Source organism: Pseudophryne corroboree, chromosome 6, assembly GCF_028390025.1.
Source record: "Pseudophryne corroboree isolate aPseCor3 chromosome 6, aPseCor3.hap2, whole genome shotgun sequence".
Lineage (NCBI taxonomy): Eukaryota > Metazoa > Chordata > Amphibia > Anura > Myobatrachidae > Pseudophryne > Pseudophryne corroboree.
In genome coordinates, this window is record NC_086449.1 from 250,431,341 (window position 1) to 250,458,373 (window position 27,033).

A 27,033-nucleotide genomic window follows, 5' to 3' on the forward strand; every position below is an offset into this window, starting at 1 on the left:
GATAAGCGATATTATAGGTTTAGTCCGACCATTGGTTCCAGTTATTATTACATTTTATTTATAAGGCGCCACAAGTGTTTTGCAGCGCCGTACAAAGGACAGTACAGGGAGACAAAACTTAGCATTACAGTAAATAAATAACAAATAGAGTACAGGTAACAAAGAGCACCACAATTCTAAGACATAACACAGCTAAGATGTAAGTAGTGAGGGAGTGATCATCGTACTACTAGGGGCTGGTGACCATCGATGGAGATGTGCCTTTACCAGCAGCAGAAAAAGCGGGTATAGATGTTCGCTGAGTAGAGGAGAGCTGAAATGTGTCGAGAAGAGGGCTTAGATAACAAGAGGAAAGAGGGCCCTGATCTGAAGAGCTAACAATCTAATAGGAAGGGTCGACAGACAGATGACATTAGGTGCAAGAAAAGCGGGAGGTAGTCTGATGGCAGTATGTAAGCAAAGCTGAGATGTTCAAGGCATGAGGCAGGGGGATGGAGGAGCGGCCTCAGGACTCTGTTATGCGTCGGGAGCGTATGCTTTGATGAATAGGTTGGTTTTTAGTGCCCGTTTAAAGCTTTGCAAGGTCGAGGAGAGTCTAATAAAGCGGGGGAGTGCATTCCACTGAAGGGGTGCAGCAGTCTGATAAGCTACACCATCGGTTCCAGTCAATCATTTAAACCAGTGGTTCCAGTCTGATCATCAGATCCAGTCTAGTAAGTTACACCTGTGGTTCCAGTCCGATTATTGGTTCCAGTCTTAATAGTTAAACCAGTGATTGCAGTGTCATCATAGGTCCCAGCCCAATACAGCTTCCATCAGTTCCATCCAGTAATTCCAGCCATCTGTTTTATAGCCAAGCTCACAGTGTTCTGTTAGTTTTCCTGCCCAGTCAGGCGGCCACAACCTGCACATCGGACACAGCTGAACCTATACCTCCTTGCGGGGGTTCCTAGTGAAGACCGCCGGCGTGTTAGATTCTGCATCTCTGGTCTTGGTATTAGTCAACTCACTGGCAAACCATTCCATTCTGCTCATGCACAAGAACTCTCACAAGCTCCCAGTTTCCTTCATCAGACTTCCACCACTGGTACACCAGTGTCACTACCGGGAACATAGAAAACTCCACATATTACATTGAGTCTGTCATATCTAAAATTCTGAAATATGGAATATTCAAAAATACAGATTTTTTTTCAGTGAGACAGAGATTGTGACACCTTTGCTTTCTGATAGCTCAATGTACACAAACTTTGTTTCATGCATAAAAATTATTTTAAATATTGTATAAATTACCTTCAGGCTATGTTGTATATAAAACATAAATGCTTATCGGGTTTAGACTTGGGTCCCATCCTCAAGATATCTCACTATGGTATGTAAATTCCCTCAAATACAGTATATATATATATATATATATATATATATATATAAAAGACTCAACCTGTTAAAAAAGAGGCTTCCCTTGCACTTCTCAAAAGTGCCATCAATAGGAGAATGACTTCATGACTTCCTGTTACAGATAATGGGTTTTTACCTTCAGTGACTTTTTGGGTCAATGAATCCAGTTTTTCCCCCAAACAGAAAATCATGGAAGTGTGGTTAAACTATTCTTTGTCAATGGGTCTACCAGAGACATACTTCTGGATGACAACGTAACTGCCTTCAGTGAAGGTTCACAAAGAAAATCATTGTACCTTTGCATCACTTCAATGCTTTTCACTACATGCTGTAATGTTTATTTTCTCTAGCATATCCCTATGTGTGATATCCATTCTCTAAGCAGACAGCAGACTGAAGTCCTAACCACACCAGCTTAAATATGGTTCCTGAAGAAGCATGTAGTTTCCATTTTTTTTATCCATAAGATCCTTTAGTGGACCTTGTTTATGAAGAAAAATATTAAATTGATGTCTTGCCTACAGTTCCCTTTCCTTATTAATGAAGATCAATGATAACCGGCAAGCTAGAAAACACTCTGCCTTGTCTTTGATGGTCCAGAAAAAGGGAATATTGAGGAGAAGCAGGGGCTGGGATAGCTGCTATCGCCATAGTTTTGTAATAGGTTTTAAGTAGAACATTCACAATATCAGGGTTAGATGACCCTTGTTCTTCCCAAATTTCTCCCAGTTCATTGCTTGATGATCAACCAAGTCAATAAGAACTCAGGGATGTACAGGCTCTTGAAGAACCAGCCTGAGAATCATTTATCAACACTAACTGACCAGGATCTCCTTTTTCCCTGTATATTAGTTAAATCTTTCTAAATGGGAGTACACACTAGGCGATTTTAGGCTAAAAAATAAATGATTACGAAATAAATCGTTATTGTATATTTTAAGGCTGAGATCGTCCAGTGTGTATGGGGACAATATTGGTGACCGATGAACGATGTGCGCTCCCACACACCGTTCAGCGATCACCAATATTGAGCGCAAATGCAGCTCAACCCGTCAATGTTGGGCTGAGCTGCATGTTTGGGAATGCCGGCAGTGACATTACTGAACGTTATCTTTAAACAATAACGTTCAGTGTGTATGCACTATATCGTTACACGCTATATCGTTCAACGATATAGTTGTTCACTGCCGGTAATTCTCCGTCGTGTAGTGTGTACCCGCCTTTAGTGACAAACTTATCCTACACTTTTATCCCCACCCGGAAAAATGACCTGCTTACTTAGTTCAGGAGGTGGGGCTAGTGATTATTTGGGTTGAGGGATACAATCCACACATACTAAGCCCCCAAAAGATCATCAGCTAAATGTTTATGCCAAGCTGCACAAACAAGATGATGAGTTTTGCAGGTTTCCTTCCAACCAGCAGGCTCTGAAAGAGTACGGAGAAGAGAAAGTAACTAAATTTATGTAGAAAAAGTATACAAAGTCCACTAAAGTACTCAGAGTGTGCTGCCTAGGAAGGGTGCTTTTTGGGGGGCTGGGATCAGGCTTCATATTGCTAAAAATAAACAGATCTGTAGTTTTTCTGTAGTATAGACTCAGCATTTTATCAGCAGCCATACAGTCCGTACAAAAGGCGCAACCTGGAAGTGACATCCTATAGACACCAGCAATTTCCCAGCACACACCGAGACAGGGATGAGGCAGGCCAAATATCCAGCTTCTCTTTTGCAGGGAGCCTCCCCTGCCCCTATTTGCACTCCCAGAGTAGGGGAGGCGGTCAAGATCCCGCCAGACGGAATCCCGGCGATCGAAATACTGACGCCGGAATCCCGACATATTCTCCCTCCGTGGGTGTCCACAACACCCACAGAGGGAGAATATAATAGTGTGCCGAGCGTAGCGAGGCACCGTGCCCGCAGCGTGGCGAGCGAAGCGAGCCCACAAGGTGCAGCATTGGTATTTCGACTGCCGGGATCCCGTCCAGCGGGATTTAGTACTGATCCCCAGAGTAGACCCTTTGCAATGGCTGCCAAGAGGTTGAAAGGGAAACAAAATAGTTGATTTGGGCTATGAACAGTAATTTGAATTATGTTTATATTTAATTGCTTTTGAAAACACTGATTGTGACTATTCTGCAAAGATGTATTGCATTTTTATATAGTCATGGCATTTATAACTGGATACTATCTTTTCAGTAATGTTATGGATAAAGTAAGTTATGTCTATATTTTGTGCACAGTGGTCTTCATTAGTACTTTGGTCTCCTGGCATTTATAGCATGGAATTGCGGGATATAAAACTATCAGATGGATTCCAACCCAGGATTGACTTATTAAGTATTACAATCAGCTCCCCAGTTGCCCACTGTAATTCCTGCCATTGTATCGGCAACGTTTCTATACACATTTGTAAATGCTTTAATGACAGCTTTGCTAAACTCCATATTTATTGTGTTATGGTACATTAAACACATTTTGCCATCCATATTTTGTACTTTTCAGCTGCTGAAGGGATCACTATCATACAGTACTCTAAAGGCCAGTACTGACGGCCCGATTTGGGAGAGATGTGTGCTGAGCGAACCGCTCAGCCCACATCTCTCCCGCCGCTCAGCACAGTGCGATGTGTGCTGAGCGTGCGGGGGGAGACGGGGGGCCGCTCATTTCACCCAGCTGGTGAAATGAGTGACCTGCTAGATTGGCCTGCATGCAGGCCAATCTAGCACCAGCGATACCGATGTGCGGGGCTGCGCATCGCTATCGCTATGAGGGGTACACATGGAGTCAGTGGCGGAACTAGCGAGCGGTGGGCCCAGGTACGACAAAATGCTTTGGGCTCCTTCCCCCCCCCCATCCCATCCAAGTCCACCCCCTCACCCCTGGAGAGGATCTGGTGAGGGGGACCTGCTCAGGGCCAGAGAAATGGATACCTTGCAACAGTGCCGTAACTAGACATTTTAGCACTGTGTGCAAGAAACGGCATCAGAGCCCCACCCCTGCATGCAAAACAGGGGCAGTGCGCGCCTCAGGCGCGCGCAAAAATACATAGTGCCGTGGCTTTGTGGGGAAGGGGTGTGGCCACAAAATAATACCAATTCATAAAACGGTGCACAGTAGTCTCCATTATTCAAATTACGCCGCACCGTAGCACCACTACACCAGGTAGAGAACCTTTTACACCTTACAGCGGACAGATTCCTCTTTTTATACATTACGGCAGACAGCGTCCCCTTCTCGGTGCAGCTTGACGATTCCCGGGCTGGAGAGGAGGAGGAGGAGGGAGGTGGAGGAGGGAGCCGCAGCAGCGCTGTGTTATTGGTGGAGGCGCTGCTGCTGCTGTCCTTCGGCTTCACTATAGGCTGTTCTCGGAAGACAGCCTATAGTGAAGCAGAGGGGCAGCAGCAGCAGCGCCTCCACCAGTAACAAAGCACTGCTGCGGCTCCCTCCTCCACCTCCCTCCTCCTCCTTCCCCCGTACCGCTGCTCCTCTCCGGGCGGCTGTGCGCTGCGGGCAGCGGTTGCCCGCAGCACACAGCGGCATGTAATGAGTCAGTTTGACTCATTACATGCTTTGGGCCCCTGGACAGAGGCGGGCCCCAGTGCAACGCACTGGTTGCACTGGCGGTAGTTCCGCCTCTGCATGGAGTGATCACTGCTTAAAATCTAAGCAATCTAGTCAGATTGCTTAGATTTTAAGCAGAGATCGCTCCGTGAGTACCCCCCTTAACTGTTCGCTGGCTACACAAATACAAAGTTGTTCTTAATACAGATTCAGCCTCTGGGCATGTGCATCAATGCTTGGCGAGAGGGGAATTCAATTAGCCACAGTAACTGATCTCCCAGGGCTATTCAGTTAGACCCCGAAAGCAACCCGCAGGCTGCACTTAACGGGGATTTATTTTCAGATCTGAACAACCCAAAAAGATATCCTTGATAAATAGCCTGAGCACATACGTTTGGGAACTTATCCCAGATTCTTAGTGTTAACACCTAAGAACAGATTAATTTAATGGGCGATAAAATGGGCCTCCCTTTTCACCCCAGTAAATGAATGGGGCCAATTGAATCCCAAAGTGAAGGGAGATAGTCAACCAATCAGTTCCTGTCATTTTTTTTTCAAACACAGCTTGTAACATGTAAGTTAGGAGCTGATTGGCTGGTGCTTTAACTCTCTCCAAGCATTGATGCATATGCCTCCTGGTCTACTAAAATGCAAGTTAAAAAAACTATTGGAAATAATTTTGCCAGTGTTAGATGGGTATTTTGAAACCTACTGACCAAAAGCTTTACAAAAATGCTGAGCTAAGCCCAAAATCAGTATCAGTTTAAAAAAATAAAGTAAATATTGAAACAAGTGAAGCCAAATAACCTTTTCATGCGCAATGCCATGGAATAGCTTTCTGCTGTGTGAAATGCAATATAACATTCCTTATTGCTCCTTATTTTGGCAAACAACTCTTTAGTAAAATGTGCCTCATGTCAGTTAAGTTGCAATGAGGCGCATACACCATCTGCATGTAATATCATGACTGAAAAGAAATTGTATGCATTAATCTGGCATCACTACTGTCTTTTTGTTTGACCCTGCTCTTTCCACTATCGAACTCTCAGCCTGTGGATATTTCCGACACAGTAAAAAAGCTCATGACAAACATAGCGCTATTCATGCTTACACAAACACACGAGAGGACAGATCACTGCTTCTGTGCTGTTGTGCGCAGTCTGATAATCTGATTGGCTGCAATCTGTCCTATTCCCAACAATTTACTAATGGGGAACAAACAGACATGTGGACCATGAAGACTGATAAATATATGTTGGACTTGGAAGGCTGCCACAAACAAGAAAAACAAATTCACACATGGTAAAACCAATCTTTCTAAGTAGGTATAAAAAACAAACACATATCGCAATTATTGAAGTTGCTTGCTATGTAATGAATGTATTGTATAACATTAAATACTGGTCTCTCTATATCTACCTCTATCTCCCTCTCTCATATTATATATATATATATATATATATATATATATATATATATATATATATATATATACACACACACACACACACACACACACACACACACATATACATACACATACACACACACACGCACAAGGCTACATACCATGACATGTAAATCCTCATCTGTTGGTCCTGCAGTCTCAAGAGTCTCCGTATTATCAGCAGAGCGCTTGTACTGGATCTTGGTACCTGCCACACTGAAGACTCCGGGATGGTTAATGGCCCAGTTCCCATTGATTACATAATGATAATTTCTGTTTCGCAGAGCTATGAGAAAGGAGAATTGTGTAAAGTAAGTGTACAGGCTCATGGAGGACATTGCAAAACATGCATTCCACGGCTCACTTAACAACAAGACATAAGATGAAGTCTGGCTCCATGGAGTGCCCAGCTGAGCAGCCTTACCTTCTTTTATTAGTCACTAATGTACAGCTGCAAATACTAATGAACATAAGTGTATCATACTTTTATTACCAACAATTTAATAATATAATTAAAAATCGTAAAACAAAGCAAAGCAAATATAAAAAAACTTACAGTCTGAACAAGTTTTCTAGATTCTACATAATATTTACTTGGAGGAGATTGGATAATAAATATGCTGGTCTAACGGGTTCTCCGGAGGCTTCCAACCAGCTACATTAAACAGGTTTATTTTTATGTCATCTTGTTGCCAAGAAATTGTTGCACAGAAACCTTTGCTCTGAGGATGTGTAATCACTTGTTTATTAAGGTAGTGGATATGTATAAACGTACATCGTGTGTTCCTATTATTACTCTACCGTGCCAACCATATCTATAATAAGAAGATATAAAAAACAAAGCTAGGGAACCGCTCGGTTTCCTTCCCCTGCACACATCAACTTTGGAAACAGCAAACTCAATTTCAGTCATTTACAATACATAATTTTTTTTTTTTACAAAAATAATCATTCTAACAGCAAATGGTTCTGAAAAGGAGGAAAACATTTGCTACCATCAAAAACAAATATCCAAAAGTAAATAAACATCAAACACAAGATAAAAATAAATTCACTTTATAGTTTTATATGTGAGACACACTGCAATGAAATGTACATGTGTTTGGATCTGTACCTAAAGCAAACTGAATTCTAAAAAATAAATAAATAGAGTTAATGTTATCCACAATATAGGACCTATTTAATAAAAATATACTCGGGTGTTTTCAGAAGATTCCTACACAAAGTAAGTACCCACAATAAGAATGAAGGATGCCCACTGCAGATGCTTTTTGGAGGTAAGATGTGGGATATAATAAATATGTGAAAGTTTTCAGAGTTCATAAAAACTGTATAGGAGATAAAGCTGTAACTTTACAGGGCATATAACACAGAACACTTCCGCCCATTGGGGGTAATTCAGACTGGATCATTGCAGTGGCAGCTATCGCAGTCTGAATTACTTTGTGGAGTGTGTCCGCGCACCCCGAGACCCCAGTGAGATGCTATCAACATCTCACTGGGGCGATCACCTCTGCGCGGTCGTGGGGCGGGAGGGAACGTACTAACAGCGTTAAAACGCCGGTGGCGGGGCACGGTCCAGACAACGGAGCCGTGTCCGGAGCAATGGGAGCAATGGGTGGCGTTCCGCAGTGGCTTCATGACATCACACGCAGCCATTGTGACCCGGGACGTGGTGAGTAGCGGCCTGCCAGCATGCAGGCGCTACACTGGCAGGGACCTACTCGTCGGGTACAAAAGCATTGCCGCTATGCAATGCTTTTGTACCTGTGCGGGGGAGGGGGGGCAGAACCAGACATGCGGGGCGGATTAGCCCTGTGCTGGGCGTCCCCCCGCATGTCTGTAAAACTGATCGTAGATATGCTAAATTTAGCACATCTACGATCAGGTCTGAATTATCCCCATTGCCACACTCGTGAGCACTACACACCTCTTTTAGTGGGTGGTCTTCTGTATGCCGGCGGTCGGGCTCCCGGCGCTCAGTATACCGGCGCCGGGAGCCCGACCGCCGGCATACCGACACTTATTTTCCCTCGTGGGGGTCCACGACCCCCATAGAGGGAGAATAAAATAGTGTGGCGCGCGTAGCGCGCCACCGTGCCCGTAGCGTGGCGAGCGCAGCGAGCCCACAAGGGGCTCATTTGCGCTCGCCACACTGTCGGTCAGCCGGCGGTCGGGCTCCCGGTGCCGGTATGCTGGGCGCCGGGAGCCCGACCGCCGGCCAGCCGTAGTGAACCCCTTTTAGTACCTTTGGAATAAATGAGCTGATGATAGGAATTGTAGAATGTAATAGAATATAAAGTAAATATACTGCAGCATAAGAAAATGTCAAACATCCATCAGGGTGTTACAAACATATTTAAGGAATACAACTTTCCATAATATGTAACTTGAATGTTATATTTAACAGTATTGAAAGAGGAGTGCTACACAAGAGCTAGGAGGGCATTGTGTATATTGTATTTTATCACTCCATCACTTTGTGTTGAAAGTCATTCCATACGTGTGGGTTCACACACACACAACAACCATGGCGTACAGCAAACATTCCTTCATTTATTTATTTTTAAAACTAGTGCAAAACTTTAGTCTGAAATAGTTTTGACTTGGACAGTGTGTGTACGCATTAGATATACTGTATATATAACTCATTGGGGGAGATTCAAATGTTTGAAAAGTCAGTTGGGAGTCTGTATTTTCCTATCTAATAGACAGGAAAAAACAGACACCAACCGACTTCTCAAACTTTTGAATTCCACCCATTGTGTATGATAAATGGTGCACCAGCCAATCAGCTCCCAACTGTCATTTTTCAAACACATGACAATTAGGAATTGTACACATGACAGGAGCTGTAAGCAGGGCAGTTAGGAGCTGTAAGCAGGGCAGTTAGGAGCTGTAAGCAGGGCAGTTAGGAGCTGTAAGCAGGGCAGTTAGGAGCTGTACGCAGGGCAGTTAGGAGCTGTACGCAGGGCAGTTAGGAGCTGTACGCAGGGCAGTTAGGAGCTGTACGCAGGGCAGTTAGGAGCTGTACGCAGGGAAGTTAGGAGCTGTACGCAGGGAAGTTAGGAGCTGTACGCAGGGCAGTTAGGAGCTGTACGCAGGGCAGTTAGGAGCTGTACGCAGGGCAGTTAGGAGCTGTACGCAGGGCAGTTAGGAGCTGTACGCAGGGCAGTTAGGAGCTGTACGCAGGGCAGTTAGGAGCTGTACGCAGGGCAGTTAGGAGCTGTACGCAGGGCAGTTAGGAGCTGTACGCAGGGCAGTTAGGAGCTGTACGCAGGGCAGTTAGGAGCTGTACACAGGGCAGTTAGGAGCTGTACACAGGGCAGTTAGGAGCTGTACACAGGGCAGTTAGGAGCTGTACACAGGGCAGTTAGGAGCTGTACACAGGGCAGTTAGGAGCTGTACACAGGGAAGTTAGGAGCTGTACACAGGGCAGTTAGGAGCTGTACACAGGGCAGTTAGAAGCTGACTGGCTGGAGCCCCATTTATCATACGCAACAAGTTTTATCATTCACAATGAGTTTTATCACTCATTGATAAATGAGACCCTAAAATCTGATGGATTACCATGTACAGAAGATAGATGCCAATGGATGATCATTGTATATGGCATATTTGCTAATAAACCTCCATCAGAACAGGGACCGGTATATTGCAGTTTTGGCCATACTCTATGTACATGTCCTCATCTATAGTCAAATTGACATACCAGTTATACAAATATCTGTGGAGTTTACTAGTTCTCCCAATGCTTGCATAGATTTCCTCCAGGTACTCTGGTATCATCCAACACTCCAAAAATATGATGGCAGTTTAATTGGCTTCTGGTAAAAGAAGAACTCTAGTGTTCGTGTGTGTGTCCATGTGATAGGGAATATAGATTGTAAGCTCCACTGGAGCAGGGACTGATGTGAATGACTGAAATAGTCTCTGTAAAATGTTGCAGAAAATGTGTGCACTGCAGAAAGAACTGTTAATAAATAAATGTAAATGCTATATGCACTAACAATAGGTTCAAAACTGTACAAATCTTGGATATTCTGTACTAAAAGTAAAAACAAAAAAAATCTACATGACTACTATTTACACAAATCCTGTACAGATGATATTCACCAATACACAAATTTGTAACTGAACACAAGGAACTGAACACTCATAGGGCGGTACCCTATTATTCCCAATGCTTTTTCGGCTGGTAAAAACGATTGTTCAATAACACATAAGACCAGGGATAAGTCCCCGATCCCATGTGTTTTCGTGGCTCGGGCGGCCCGTTATCCCAGATTATGCATCGGGTGCCTCAGGGACCCAAAGCATAGTCCCCAATAAGTGTCGGCATCGGAGCTAATAGGATAGCCCCCCGGTGATCCTATTAGCAGCGGTATAGAACCTCTGCTAATAGGATACCGCCGTTAATATCAATTAATTTTCTCCAACTGGGGAGATGAAATGCACACTTTGTTCTGTCATATGGTTGTAAAACAGCATTTAACCTCATCAACCCTGCCAAGGACATGGGTCATTAGGTCGACAAGACTTAGTTTGTCAGTTATTAGGTCGACCACTATTGGTCGACATGCATTAGGTCGACATGGAAAAAGATCAACATGCTTTTTTTTTTACTTTTTTGGTGTTGTTTTTTTTTTGTAAAGTGACGGGGAACCCCAATTAGTGCACCGTGTCCCCTCGCATGGCGAGCGAACTTCGGGCAAGGTGCATCGCTCCACTACCGCTGCGCTTGTCACAGGTTACTGTTACCAATTGTAGTCCACATGGATCGTAAAGTATGAAAAAATTTTTTTTGAAAAGCTCATGTTGGACTAGTAGTACATGTCGACCTAGTGATCATGTCGACCGATAGTGGTCGACCTAAGTCTTGTCAACCTAATGACCGTATCCCCCTGCCACGCTGTGGGCCATATGTAATAGCTTCTGATTTGCCAAAAATGTTGCATTTTCCTGCTGAATTTAAACCTACCTGGTTTAGCCTTTAAAAATAAATAAAGATGACTGCTTTTAATCCAGTGGGAAAATTGCAAAGAAAAAAATTGGAAGCCCTTACATTTGTCCCTAAGCATTACTTTGTAGAGAGCATGACGTTATTGCACCAATGGAAACAAAGGACCAGTAATTAGCTGCATGCCACATTCTAGCCTAGTGAACAGGGGAGAAGGATTTAATGCTACTGGTTATTTCCAAACTTACTTCTAGTTTACAAGCAAAAACAACTTTAAAATATGGTCATTCTAATACCACAAGCGGCACAAGGCAACCTACAATATATTGTAATGCATAATTATTACTATCAATTGGGGAGATAAGCTTTGTGCAAAAAAAAAAAAGCATCCAGCATAACGTCTCATTTTTTACATGATTTGCCTACTACCTCACATGCTACAATGGTGGTGAATGGGACAACTCCAGTCCTGCACGGACCCACTGATGGAGCAATGGCAGTGATGTACAGCTAATGAATGGCAGTCATTCATCATCAGAAGCACTCCAGGTTCCATACATAGCATTCAACACATATGATTGCAGAAAAGCAGATCTCATTCCCATGAGGTGAGGAGTAGCATGAGAAGGAGTAGGAGCTGGAGAACATTCGACTGTCTCCATTTAGCTGATTCCTGGGCAAGATGTTACCTGTCTGCCTTGTGAGTCCAATGAGCAGATAAGAATATGTTTCACTAAAAGCCAGAGGGCTTTGAAACGTCTCATAATGGGATATTTCAGATCAGATTATACACAGGCTCTCAAAGATTATTTTTGGAAAGCATGTAATTCTGTTTCCATGACATATACAAAATAAAAATACGTGTTCCGCTCCGCATTTCCACAACAGGAGAAAAGAATGATGTCCCTAAATCCCTACAGTAAAAGAACCAGTTGCCCTTATCTTAAAGAGACATGTTATGACACTTAAAGCCTTAGATTTACAGCAGTGTCAAGATATTGCTTTCCATCTACATACCATCACACCATTACCTTAAATTATACTGTTGCCAGCGGGTGGATGAAATAAATAAAACTAAAGGTCTATTATTATTATCAACATGTGTTTATATAATTCTTACACATCTCAACAGCTCCCCTCTCCCCCCCCCCCCCCTCAAATTCAGTAAAGTGTATGAGACATCTAGCAAGAGTGATGAACCAGGTTAGTTACAATAATACTTTCGACAAGTAACTTATCAACTCTGTGGGAACATGGCAGTCAGGAGAAATTTCAGGCCTTGGTGCAATATTGGGGGAGCGGCCACATCACATATGGACATTGCTGCACTTCTTGGGGGCAGCCCTAAAATGTGAGAAGCCCAGACTGCCCCCTCTCTCCTACAAATAAAGACTAACATTATGTATGCACACTTTGCAGGTGTGTACAGAAATGCAGAACAGTCGCGAGCGGGAGATATCTCCCTACAGTCACACACTGGTACCTGGGGGTACTTTCTACATGCACCCCTGAGTGGGAATCAGCGATATCACTGAAGTCATAATACGTAAATTAGTGTCAAGTAAACCGATAGGCTTAGTCTTTATTAAGCTCACCGAATGCTGCGTCTGCGTGAAACAACCACGTTAAACTTAAAACTGCTGAAGAGAAGTTAGAGAATCTCGTGCTTTGGTTTCGGTTTTGCAAAACTACCCTCAAGTGTTTTGGTTCGGAATCTGAACTTATGGTACAAATCTTGGAATTCTTGAAAATGGATAAAAACAGCAAAAATCATTTAATTTGTTAAATCCAAAACTGAAATTCAGATTTAAGTCCAAATTCTGGACCACAGTAAGATCTTAACTAGGACTCGGTTCAGTTTGGCTCCGCAAAATTTGAATGGGTTAGAGTTTCTAAAGAACCAAATCGCACATCTCTAATTAGGGTGAGGGATAGAGGATAAATACTTACCTGGAATGCCAGATGATTGGAGGTTTGACCCAGAAATCAGTCACATGAACACCAGGACCCAGAAGACACAGCTGGAGCCACTAGGATCAGGTAAGTCACCGCTGGGTCACAAGGGACGATATGTCAACATTGTAACATGTCAACATTTCATCAATATCTATGTAATGAATGTCGAGTTGGTCAGAGTCGACATTACATTATGATCACGTCAACATATCATACCCAACCGGGAACAAGCATTTTTTTTTTTTAACTATCAACTAAGAATCCTGGGATTTATAGTCTGACAACATCTTGTAAGAAACACTTTATAGATCCACCACAAAGCACAAGCCATATAGAAACTATACAAAAGGCTTTATAAATGTTATTCACAGACACCTAAGAGACGCATAGTTCAGTGTTTTGGAGAAATCCAAACTAAGTATTCCATCATTTCTATTATTATTTACACACAGGGCACTGATAACTGCAGTTAGAGGACATTCACCCACACCCAAAACCATTGCACTGATTAAAAATGACTAAGTGAAAAAAATAATGATAGATAGATAGATAGATAGATAGATAGATAGATAGACAGATAGTCTGCCCTGCATGTCAGTCCCTGCCCCCTCGTACAAGTACAAAAGCATCGCACAGCGGCTTTTGTACTTCAGGAGTCGCTCCCAGCCAGCGCAGCTCCCAACCTGTGCAGCTCCTGCGCACTGGCAGGGAGCTACTCGTCGCTGCCCGTGTCGCAGCGGCTGAGTGTGAAAACGCACAGCACCGATCAGGTCTGAATCAGCCCCTTAGTCCCTGGATATTTCCACACATGGGACGTTCTTCAACAGCCTCCACTTACCCAAATAATTATTGCTCTTGTCAGTCACCCTGATATTAGTGGCACCTGCAGGGATCACGGTCACTTCATTGTATCCAAAAAGCCCTAAAAATGACAGCAATGAGGAAAGGTGAGTCCTGCCAGAACATTAAAAGCATTTCAACAAAATAAAACATTGTGTTTGTCCCTCAGGCAAGTCACTGACTGGAGACACCAGAATGATTCCTGCAGACTGACACTACTCGGGCACAGGGGTTAATAACATTAAGAACCTGTGTACGAGGGAAATGTGCTCAAGCTGTTATATTTCCACATGAATGTGAAGAATTTCATTTACTAGCTATAGGAATGAACCGGATTGTTCTCAGCTGTTTTCAATATACCATAACCTGGCAAGTTTCTTTACCTGCTTATCTGCATTGGACTTTATCTCTCATGATTAAACAGTGAACACACTATGCAGGTCTTGAGTGACACTCTTAAGGGTTACAGACCTCAAGAGGGCAAGTCAAATAAAGACTAAAATGAATCTTACTATCTTTAACTAACAGAAAAAAACAAACATTTTACAAAATTATAACAAAAACATACAAATGTCTCTCACATCAAGGAGGCTGAACAGTATTTTATGCCTTTTTGATTCTGCAAAGCTCCGCTTACGTGAAAAAGCATACACATTTCCATCTGTCTGTGAATGTCTGTCCTACCCTCCAAGTCACTGACTTGAATCAATGAATACGTCTGCATATCACTTAAAAATGAGACAATTTGTACAAACACCATTTGCTACGTAGTAGAATGATATTTAATATTAATTCAAAAAAGGATAGTATTTCCCCTGTAAGAGTTTTTTTTTAATCCCCAAATACCACACATGGGGGTAGATGTATCAAGCCTTGGAGAGAGATAAGTGGAGAAATACAGTAAGTACCAACCAGTCAGCTTCTAAAGGGCCGTACTGACGGGGAGATTTCTCCAGAGATGTGTGCTGAGCGGTCTAGCACAGACCGCTCAGCACATATCCCTCCCCCCACTCAGCACAGCGCAATGTGCTGAACGGGGGGGGAGAACGGACACAGGGGGCCGCTCATTTCACCCAGCGGTGAAATGAGCAACCTGCTAGATTGTGCCTGCATGCAGGCCAATCTAGCACTGGCGATAGCGACACGCGGGACCGCGCATCGCTGTCGCCGGCACCCCTACACACGGAGTGATGTTCAGCTAATTTCTAAACAATCTAGTCAGATTGCTTAGAAATTAGCTGAACATCGCTCCGTGTGTACCCCCCTTTACTGACTATCATGAGCAGATTGTGTGTTGCATTATCTCTGCTTTATCCCTAAGGCTTAATACATCTCTCCATAGAGAGTTTATAGGACTTATAATGCCAGAATAAAATGACTCATTTAGTACTTTCAAAAGACATGAAAAATGCCCCTTACATAAATTATAGGTTTTTTTTTAAACTGCACTTTAAGAAGAATGTTTATGAGTGTAATGTGCCAGCAGGATGTACATATCATATAGGTCTAAATGCATCTGTCAGGGAAACTATGTACAAGAGGCCACAAAGAGCTTGTACTAAGCAATATGTTCTCAAACTTGGTCCTCAGGACCTCAAACAGTTCATGTTTTCCAGGTCTCCTCACAGAATCACAATGAAATAATTAGCCCCACATGTGGATCTTTTTAAATTTGTCAATAAATTAGAGTTGATATTTTCCCTATGAAACGGACTATAATTACAGCCATAAATACAAGTTTGCTATATGCACGTAAGGGCTGATAACTGAATGCCAGACTTAGAAATACAGTAGGGTATATTATTATATGTCATTCCCTTTCCTTAGGCTTACTTCACATGAAGGTACATTAGATCATACTGTCTAACAAGCTGACACTAAACTATTACAGAAGTACTAAGCCCTAGCTTTTCTGGAGTCAGGGAGTGGTTCTCACAATGACGGCAGATGGAATGTGACTGTAGCCATGATGTAGGCACTACAATACCGATAAACCCTTACGTCAAGTCAGATTATTAGACTGACACCTAATTCAGTGACTGATATGACACACTATACAAGCTGATCCATTATGAAAATACATGTGTGTGCGGCTATATCAGATTGCTCTATTTCATGAGTTACCCAGTGTAGAAACAAACAGATAAAACAGCTACTGTAATCAGCATATCTCTCTAGCAGCCCTGGTGCCTAGGCCAGCGGTGACCTGCACTCCCACTGATCTAAGTGCAGGATGACAGTTACCAGAAGCCGGGTACTTTGTAGTGTAGACATTGTGATGGTGTCGGCAAGACACGTTTCTCCCTCCACAAACTCCACAGATATCAGTTTGCGCATCCGATCCCAAGATGAAGTCACAGCCAACTTGCTAGAAAAACATAGATGTGAAAAGAGAACGTTTATTTTTCTTACAACTGCCTTCGTGCATGCAAGAGGGTGAGAGAAGAGGCAGAAAGTGCAGCATCGGTTATTGGGGATCAAGAGGCAAAGATTTTTTTTTATGAAACAGAATAGACATTCAGGTTTTACAATGACTACGTAATTCTGAATGACACAGTACATTATGAATACCTTTTTCATTGTGATAAATATATTGTTCCTAATTCATAGACGCACAAAAAGCAGCTTCACCTGCGTGTTTTCTCACTGCGCCCAAGGCGTAGATATGCATCTCTTTGTACAATTTAGCGTCGCACAGAAGTCAGACGGATCTCTTGTGGCTAAATGGGAGTAAGTGGACGGCAATGGGGAATTCACAAGTGAGCCGCAGTGGGCATGTCGGAATGGAAGGCTATTCAGAGGGGAGCATACGCAGAGATCATGTGATTGCAGATAGATCTTTTGATAGGGCTGGTGCCAATGTGAGCCGATACCAGCGACAGCTGCTCTCACAAGAGTATATATGGGGCAGTGTGGCTGCATAGACGCGTCCCACTCGGATACACAGCGGAGATCCACACCTGTTTTCAGGCACAGAAAGTGGGCAACTGCAAATCAGGACCATAGCCCATAAGGCAAATACATGTCCAATACAGAACTTGGAAACAATACTATGTAAATAGTACTGTGAACTACTTTTCCTGAAAGAAAAGTAATACTTTATAATACTGGAAATCTAATAACGTACAGAGAGCTGCACATTTCTGATGATGTCGCTACTTCCCATAAACCTAAAGATTTCCAATATGATAATTAGATTAAAACACCTTGTTAAAAAGCTGGGCATGTAGACATCAGTTACTGTGGACCTTGCTCTTTTATATGAACCAGCCAATCCACACAGGGCATTTATGCACAGCAAGTCTGCAATATGTCTGCTGCTTTACAGAGGTTGGTCCCTAATAATATGACAGCCTGATGCAAGGGAGAGATAAGAGAACACGTGGAAGTATTGGGGCTGATACAGAGTTACACATACGCCCATTTGCACAGAGTATCTTGTATGAATTCATTCTGCACATGCACAGAAAACAAGTACACACAAATGTGGCTTTACACAGTTGCACCTGGTCGTTCTCAGGTACACAAGGTCCATTACCAAATAGGCCTGTTTGGTGGCGTATTTCTTTCACCTGCTATAGGTAGGCACAAGCAGTGGCATCGGGGGGGGGGGGGGGGGGGTTTGGGCTACAATCGATGGCTTGAAGCCATTTGGTTCTCCGCAGTTGATGGCAAAAGTATTCAGCAAACCACCACAAACCTTCAATGGTTCAGAATCATAGATGGCTGATGGCCACCCCTACTTCTCGGAAAACAAGAGCCACATGTCCAGCCTATGCATGTCTGTGAGAAGGTTAATTTTACTTCCAACTAAAGGGGGTAATTCAGATCTGATCGTAGATGTGCTAAATTTAGCACATCTACAATCATTTACTCTGACATGCGGGGGGACGCCCAGCACAGGGCTAGTCCGCCCTACATGTCAGGCCCTAACCCCCCACCACGAGGTGGCGACGGTTTTGCACCTGACGAGTAGCTCCCTGCCAGCACACAGGAGCTACTCGTCCCGGGTTGCAGCAGCTGCATGTTACGTCATGCAGCCGCTGCGCCCCCCCCCCCCCCCCCCCCCCAAAGGTCCAGACATTCCTGCGTTGTCCGGACTGTGCCAGCGTTCTAATACCATTGGCACGCCCCCTCCCACCCCGCAAACCGCCTCTGCCTGTCAATCAGGCAGAGGTGATTGCAGCCCAGAGATGCTGTTAGCATCTCACTGGGCTCCCGGGGTGCGCACGCGCAGTGCGGCTACTGCGCATGCGCACTCCACATAGGGATTCAGACTGCGATGGCTGCCACTGCCGCGATCCAGTCTGAATTAGGCCCTAAGTGTGAATGCTACAGCCGAGCTCAGTAATACACAGCCTTGGATAGATTAAATGTTAAATAGTCGCTTTACTTGCTCTTTAAAGTGAACTTAAAAACAATGGCGGGAAATGCTTAAATAGTACTTAAAGCTTAAATGATAACGAGCCTTCCAGTTTGCAGAAACAGCACTTGCCCATACTTACCAAGCACTGCCCATTAATGCAGACACCATCATACTCGGTTCGGCATGACGTTCCATCCAACACTCTGCCAAAGTTGTAATAGAAATTCTGCCCCTGTGCCAAGCAGCTCAGCTCACAGTCTCCTTGTCCTTATTGGGAAATAGAATTACACAGAACTTTATTCTGCAACGTTGTGTGTAGAGATACTGTAACACCAGACATTATTTTGCACATAGTGTGGACATATACAGTACAAGTTAAAGATCAGATGGGTTATGGTGAAACTCATATATATTCAATAAAGAAGTATATTTATTTTATTTGGGAACTCAGTAAAACATCAGTGGAGGCTGCTGAGTGGTTACGCCATTGCTCCTAAATTACTACCTCCACACAGTGATTTATTTCTGTGTCACTTCAAGCTGTACAGCTACTGGGCTATTAATCACCACTGGGACACGGCCTGGCTACATCTGTACAACTAAAATTGTTTCCTATATAGCATAACTCAGTGATTACCAGTTTAGGGGGTTTAGGAATTGACTGCAATTCATTTTTTTCAGGAGTGTTAAAATATTGTAATAAATAAAACCATCATTATGAAAACAAATATGTTTCGGAGCCATAATAACTTTGTTAACTTCAGTCATTTTCTATTAAAAAGTCCAATTACCACAAGTGATTTACAGTTACTGTTTAAATAGCATCTCACTAGAATAAATGCAACTTATGAAATATCCAGCTCGACATTGTGACACAGAAATATGGACAGATACACTGGTTGTTAATCACAGAGATAACTCAATCAACTATAAGTTTAATGGCCCTTTTAGGATAAACTTTAATGTATGGATTTGTTTTATAAAATGCTATAAAAGGTGTCTGTTTTATTTACAAGGCATCTGTTACCTTTGGCAATGAATTAGGTGAGCAATATACAGTAGACAGGAAAACAATGCAGAAATAATTGGTTAACCTGACTGGAAAGGGTCCCATCTGTAGTAAATTCCCATTAGAGGCTTGTTGTTGTAAGCAGAGCATTGGAAATGCCTGAAATCGGTCACTCCAGACGGACAGTCCTGTACAGGAAGAGAGTCATCTATTACATTATCCTTCCTTCCTCAGCCTGCAGGTGTCAATAAGACTCTAGGACAATCTACACTGAATAGGAGTGTGATCTCACCTTTATGTTACACACTTGGTACTGTCTCGTGTCTCCAGGGCAGTCTGGTCCTGATGAATCTCTATTTAGAAACAGCAAAGATTAAGAATTAATAATTGAGACTGAAAACCTCAGCAGCCAGCAATAAGGGTTAATGTTGTAACCAGACTCCAACACCACATTATCTTGTTACAGAAATACATCTTTTAAGATTTTGGAATAGACACATGAATTCTTCTACTGACAACTCGGCAGGAGAGGACATGTTTTTAACCCATAAATAAAAGGCGTCATAATGACCTAAATAATTTGTTCAAACAACTTACAGAAAGCGCATAGTTTTGGTTTGCAAGAGCAAAGCGATTTCTTATATGTCAAAATGACAAGCAATGAACCATCTCTGGGGTTACAGCACAAATCTAAACATAAACAGCAAGAGTAAATTATATACATAAAAAGGACTTAATCGAAACAATGAATTGTAAATAAATGTGTTGGATTCATCAATTACATACTGTCGTTTAGGACTGCTATTTTTCTATAATGTATATTTATAGATTTTATTTTCCCGATTTGCTAACTAGCAGTCCATATTCACAGACTGGCTAAATGTTGAGTAGAATTCGGCATGGGCCAACATTTAGGTCCCATTCTGTCATAGAATCTAATATTTTCAGTATAAAGATGACCCTGTATGCCTTCCAAAAATGACTTGTGTGTTCTTCTACCTTATATATGGGTCTGTGCATGACAAATTCTGGCACCTGCATGACAAAGACTGGATTGGCCCAAGTAGAGAGCGGCAAACATCACTGGACTCTTATCACTTATGATGACCCAGACTTACAAAGTAACATAGTAATTGAGGTTGAAAAGAGGCAAAATGCCCATCGTGTTCAACCTGTACTCTGTATCAAGTTGAGTTGATTTTACTGTACCTGTTGAAGAATGTTTTATGACTAGTTAACAACTATAAAAGTCATGTTACACCCTGATTAACAACGTCAATATTTTAGATGTTGTAACCTTGGATATCCTTTCAATCAGAAATTCATCCAATCCTTTTTTAAAATGCATTTACAGAGTCCACCATTACCACTTTCCCTGGCAAGGAATTCCAAATCCTTATTGCCCTAACAGTAAAGAACACTTTCCTCTGTTGCGTACGGATTTTTTTTCCCTCCAGCTTCAACGAGTACCCACGTGTCCTAAACAGAGTTCTTTTAATAAATAATTCCTCTGATTACTCCTTGTAGTACCCCTTTACATATCTGAAGACATTAATAATGTCTCCTCTTAGACGCCTTTGTTCCAGTGTATACATATTCAACCTAGTAAGCCTTTCCTCGTAATCCAGTCCCTCTAGCCCTTTAATCAATTTAGTAGCTCGCCTTTGAACCCTTTTGAGTTCACCGATATCTTTTTTATACAGTGGTGCCCAAAACTGAACACAATATCCAGGTGTGGACGTACCAATGATTTGTACAGCGGCAGGATTACATCCTCGTCCCTTGTCTCAATTCCCTGTTTTATACACGCTAGCACCTTACTTGCCTTCTTTACTGCGCTTTGACATTGTATATGTGGAGTCGGTACTGTGCTCCTCGACACTGGTATGGTACAGCTCCGCCAGCGCGAGGGACAGATGCAGGCTCTAAAAGGTGGTCAGAACCGCAGAGAAGATCATCGGTGCCGACCTTCCCTCAGTCCAGGACCTGTACCTTTCCAGAGCTAAAAAGCGAGCAACGAAGATACTAAAAGACCAGCTACACCCCGGCCACAGCATGTTTAACTTGATTCCTTCAAGCAGGCGTTACAGGGCCGTCCACCCCAGGTCCACCAGAAGCCTCAAAAGTTTCTTTCCCCAAGTGGTCCGCCTGCTGAACTCCTGAACATTGACTGACTAGACGTACATGTAACTCACTTGTGTCCCTACGGTATACCTATCTGTGTGACTTTACTTGACCCCCCACCTGTTTATCTGTTACCTACTTGGCTGTTGTATAGCAAACCGAAGACAAATTCCTAGTATACGCAAGTGTACCTGGCCAATAAAGCTGATTTTGATATGGTTATTAAGCTTATTATCAATGAGTACACCCAAATCTTTTTCCAAAACTGTTACCCCTAGACTTTCCCCGTTTAATATGTAGGATGCAAGTTTGTTTTTAGTCCCGAAATGCATAACCTTGCATTTTTCTATATTGAACCTCATTCTCCATTTATACGCCCAGATTTCAAATTTAGATAAGTCATTCTGCAGAGACTCTATATCTATTTCTGAATTAATTACCCTACACAGTTTAGTATCATCTGCAAAGATTGAAACTGTGCTCTCCAGGCCTATTTCTAGGTCATTGATAAATATGTTGAACAGTAGTGGCCGGAGTACAGACCCCTGTGGTATTCCGCTGACTACTGGTGTCCAGCTTGAAGACTTCCCGTTGACCACTATGCGCTGTACCGTGTTGTCCAGCCAATTACTTATCCATGTACAAAGAGTTTTTCCTAGGCCAAGCTCCTGATTAGTCTCCTGTGAGGCACTGTATCAAAGGATTTTGCAAACTCTAAGTAGACCACATCCACTGCTTTTCCTTGGTCAAGATTGTCGCTCACTTCCTCGTAGAAGTTAACTAAGTTAGTTTGACATGATCTGTCCCTCACAAACCCATGCTGGTTCTTGCTAATAATCTTAGTAGTCTGCAGATACTCCTGTATGCTATCCCTTAGAATCCCTTCCAATATTTTCCCCACTATAGATGTCAAACTAACCGGTCTGTAGTTGCCCAGATGATTTTTGGATCCCTTTTTAAATAATGGCACTACCTCTGCTATACGCCAATCCTTTGGTACCATGTCAGATCTAATTGAACTATTGAAAATCAAGTATTGGGGTCTTGCTAGTTGTGACCTAAACTCCATAAGAACCCTCGGATGAAGTCCGTCCGGGCCAGGTGATTCATTAATCTTTATTTTGCATAATCTCTCCCTGACTACTTCTTCACTTAAACAAGTATCTAACCACGAATCTTTATTGTCACTATCGCTATGCACTACTCCCACCATCATTTCTTCTCTGGTGAACACTGATAAAAAAAATTTATTCAGTATTTCTGCTTTCGATTTGTCATCATTTATCAATACTCCAAATTCATTTTTTTTTTACCTATGTTCTCCTTTTTTAATCTTTTACGGTTTATTTATTTAAAAAATTCTAGAATTGGTTTTACTCTCTATAGCAATTTGCTTTTTGTTTTCAATTTTAGCTGTTCTTATTCCTTTATTGCATCTTTTATTGCATTCCTTGTAGTACTGGAATGAATCCTCCTTTCCATTAGATTTAAATGCTTTGAAAGCACGCTTCTTTTTATCGATTTCTGCCTTAACCTTCTTGTTAAGCCACATCGGTTTGAGTTTGGTACTCCTGCGCTTACTGCCCATGGGATTAAATTTGTGAATATTGCTATCTAGCAACCCTTTTAAAGCATCCCACATTTCCGAAGTGTTCAATATTAATCCTTCTGGATCTCTCGGCAGCATTTGATACAGTGGACCATGGGCTTCTGATTGAGCGACTGATATATTTCTGTGGTCTGGATGGCACAGTCCTAAGCTGGTTCAAATCATTTCTCACAGGCAGGTCACAGAGAGTATCATCTGGATTATACTCATCACCACCAGTGCCATTGCCATGTGGTGTCCTACAAGGTTCTATACTATCCCCCATGCTTTTTGCAGTATACATGCTCCCATTGGGCGAAATAATCAGGCGCCATGGCCTGGTCTACCACTGCTATGCAGATGATACACAACTGTACTTGTGCTTTGCTCCGGGCACTGATAACCCAATAGCAACCCTAAATGGCTGTCTAGCTGAACTACAGGAGTGGATGAGCGCCAGTTGGCTGCGACTGAACCCGGATAAAACAGAGGTCCTTTTGATACGACCGCAACATCAAAGGACAAGACTGCAGCATAGCCAACCAACTGGACTTACACTGGGGGATTCAGAATTACAGACCAGTGATCGTGTGCGGAATCTTGGCGTTGTCCTGGATGGTGGCTTGACACTTAAACATCAGATATCAGCTACAATCAAATCCTCATTCTTTCACCTGAGGAACATAGCCAGAATCAAGCACTTAATTCCCTCAGATGACATGCCAAAAGTCATACATGCATTTGTATCATCTCGTTTAGACTACTGTAATGCCCTCTACCTTGGTCTACCAGCAAAAGAATTGCAACGCTTACAGCTGGTGCAAAACACAGCTGCCAGGCTATTAACCAACCAGCCCCGTTCTAGCCACATAACACCCATCCTCTACTCCCTTCACTGGCTGCCTGTAAGATGGCGAATCATCTTCAAGATTGGCTTACTGAGTTTCAAAGCATTACATGATCAAGGCCCAAGGTACCTGAAACAGCTTCTGACCCCATACTGCCCCACTCGATTACTGCGATCTGTAGATGAAGGACTTTTAGCAGTACCTAGAATCTACCGTAATTCATCTGGGGGTCGAGCTTTTAGTCATGCGGCTCCGACTCTATGGAACTCACTTCCCCGCACAGTGCGAGAGGCCCCAACTATAGAATCCTTCAAAAGTAGACTCAAGACTTTTCTGTTTACTAAAGCATTTCCATAGTGTCCCTTTTAGTATCTTCATGCTTCTGTATTTTATGAAAATGTATTTCATTATTTTCTGTACTATATTATGCTATGTATCTGTTAAGCGCCTTGAGTCCTATTGGAGAAAGAGCGCTATATAAATAAAATTATTATTATTAATTATTATTCTTACCATGAAACAAAACTTCCCACTCAATGTCGTTTAGTGCACATCTCAGGATACTGAAGTTAGCCTTCCTAAAGTTAAATGTTTTGTTGACCCCTTATAGCTTTGTTTCTTAAAACGGATGTCGAATGTGATCATATAGTGATCACTGTTACCCAAAGTCTCCCCAACTTCAGTATTCGATATGATGTCCACATTATTAGTAATTACTAGATCCAGAGTAGTTTTACCCCTAGTTTGGTCCTCGACTAACTGAGACAAGTAGTGATCCTTTATCATATTTAAGAACCTGTTGCCCCTAGCTTTAACACATGAGTCGTTACTCCAATTAATATCAGGATAGTTAAAATCCCCAATCACTAGGATGTCCCCCAATCCCGCAGCCCTTTCGATTTGCTGCAAGAGTTGTTCTTCCTCATATATGCTAATATCTGGCTGTTTGTAGCACGTGCCTATAACTAGTTTTTTGCATCAATACCCCCACATGAGATTTCAACCCATAGTGACTCCACATTATCGACAGCCCCCTCATAAATAACCTCCTTTAAGTATGGTTTAAGAGATGGTTTAACACAAAGGCATACACCTCCTCTCTTTTGCTTGCCCTGTCCCTCCTGAAAAGAGAATACCCCTCCAAGTATGCAACCCAGTCGTGAGAGTCGTCCTACCATGTTTCTGTAATACCTATAATATCATACTCAGCCTTTGATGCTAACAATTCCAAGTCTCCCATTTTACTTGCTAGACTTCTTGCGTTTGCAAGCATGCATTTTAGTTTAGTGGTTCCCTTGTCCGCTTGTTTTTTTAAAGGTATCCTATCATGGTTTACTAGAGCCTCCCTACAGTTTCTCTTACGGACTGTCCTTTTCACCCCCTTTCCACCCCCACCATACTTAATAATGCCCACCTTACTCTTCTCTTTGCTCAACCCAGTGTTTTGGCCTAAATTCTCCACCCTGACATAATAAGATTTTACTTACCGATAAATCTATTTCTCGTAGTCCGTAGTGGATGCTGGGGACTCCGTCAGGACCATGGGGAATAGCGGCTCCGCAGGAGACAGGGCACAAAAAGTAAGCTTTTAGGATCACATGGTGTGTACTGGCTCCTCCCCCTATGACCCTCCTCCAAGCCTCAGTTAGGTACTGTGCCCAGACGAGCGTACACAATAAGGAAGGATCTTGAATCCCGGGTAAGACTCATACCAGCCACACCAATCACACCGTACAACCTGTGATTTGAACCCAGTTAACAGTATGATAACAACGAAGGAGCCTCTGAAAAGATGGCCCACAACAATAACAACCCGATTTTTGTAACAATAATTATGTACAAGTAATGCAGACAATCCGCACTTGGGATGGGCGCCCAGCATCCACTACGGACTACGAGAAATAGATTTATCGGTAAGTAAAATCTTATTTTCTCTAACGTCCTAGTGGATGCTGGGGACTCCGTCAGGACCATGGGGGTTATACCAAAGCTCCCAAACGGGCGGGAGAGTGCGGATGACTCTGCAGCACCGAATGAGAGAAACTCCAGGTCCTCCTCAGCCAGGGTATCAAATTTGTAGAATTTTACAAACGTGTTCCCCCCTGACCACGTAGCTGCTCGGCAAAGTTGTAAAGCCGAGACCCCTCGGGCAGCCGCCCAAGATGAGCCCACCTTCCTTGTGGAATGGGCATTTACAGATTTTGGCTGTGGCAGGCCTGCCACAGAATGTGCAAGCTGAAATGTACTACAAGCCCAACGAGCAATAGTCTGCTTAGAAGCAGGAGCACCCAGCTTTTTTGGGTGCATACAATATAAACAGCAAGTCAGACTTTCTGACTCCAGCCGTCCTGGAATTATATATATATATATATATATATATATATATATATATATATATATATATATATATATATATATATATATATATATTTATATTTTCAGGGCCCTGACAACGTCTAGCAACTTGGAGTCCTCCAAGTCCCTAGTAGCCGCAGGCACCACAATAGGTTGTTTCAGGTGAAACGCTGACACCACCTTAGGAAGAAACTGGGGACAAGTCCGCAGTTCTGCCCTGTCCGAATGGAAAATTAAATATGGGCTTTTGTAAGACAAAGCCGCCAATTCTGACAATCGCCTGGCCGAGGCCAGGGCCAACAGCATGGTCACTTTCCATGTGAGATATTTCAAATCCACAGATTTAAGCGGTTCAAACCAATATGATTTGAGGAATCCCAACACTACGTTGAGATCCCACGGTGCCACTGGAGGCACAAAAGGGGCTGTATATGCAATACTCCCTTGACAAACGTCTGGACTTCAGGAACCGAAGCCAATTCTTTCTGGAAGAAAATCTACAGGGCCGAAACTTGAACCTTAATGGACCCCAATTTGAGGCTCATAGACACTCCTGTTTGCAGGAAGTGCAGAAATCGACC

General features: G+C 42.8%; 1 protein-coding gene across 3 annotated transcripts in view; it reads right to left on the reverse strand.

Moving 5' to 3' along the window:
• Positions 1-27,033, reverse strand: part of LOC134931960 (ADAMTS-like protein 5) — a 123,946-nt gene that overhangs the window by 31,091 nt on the left and 65,822 nt on the right. For all 3 annotated transcript variants that reach the window (XM_063925870.1, XM_063925869.1, XM_063925868.1), the window contains 6 exons: positions 19,830-19,890; positions 19,623-19,725; positions 18,668-18,795; positions 16,407-16,530; positions 14,161-14,244; positions 6,529-6,692 (listed from right to left, as the gene is read on the reverse strand). In XM_063925870.1, the coding sequence (XP_063781940.1) occupies positions 6,529-6,692; positions 14,161-14,244; positions 16,407-16,530; positions 18,668-18,795; positions 19,623-19,725; positions 19,830-19,890 (664 nt within the window). The remainder of the gene's footprint in view (positions 1-6,528; positions 6,693-14,160; positions 14,245-16,406; positions 16,531-18,667; positions 18,796-19,622; positions 19,726-19,829; positions 19,891-27,033) is intronic.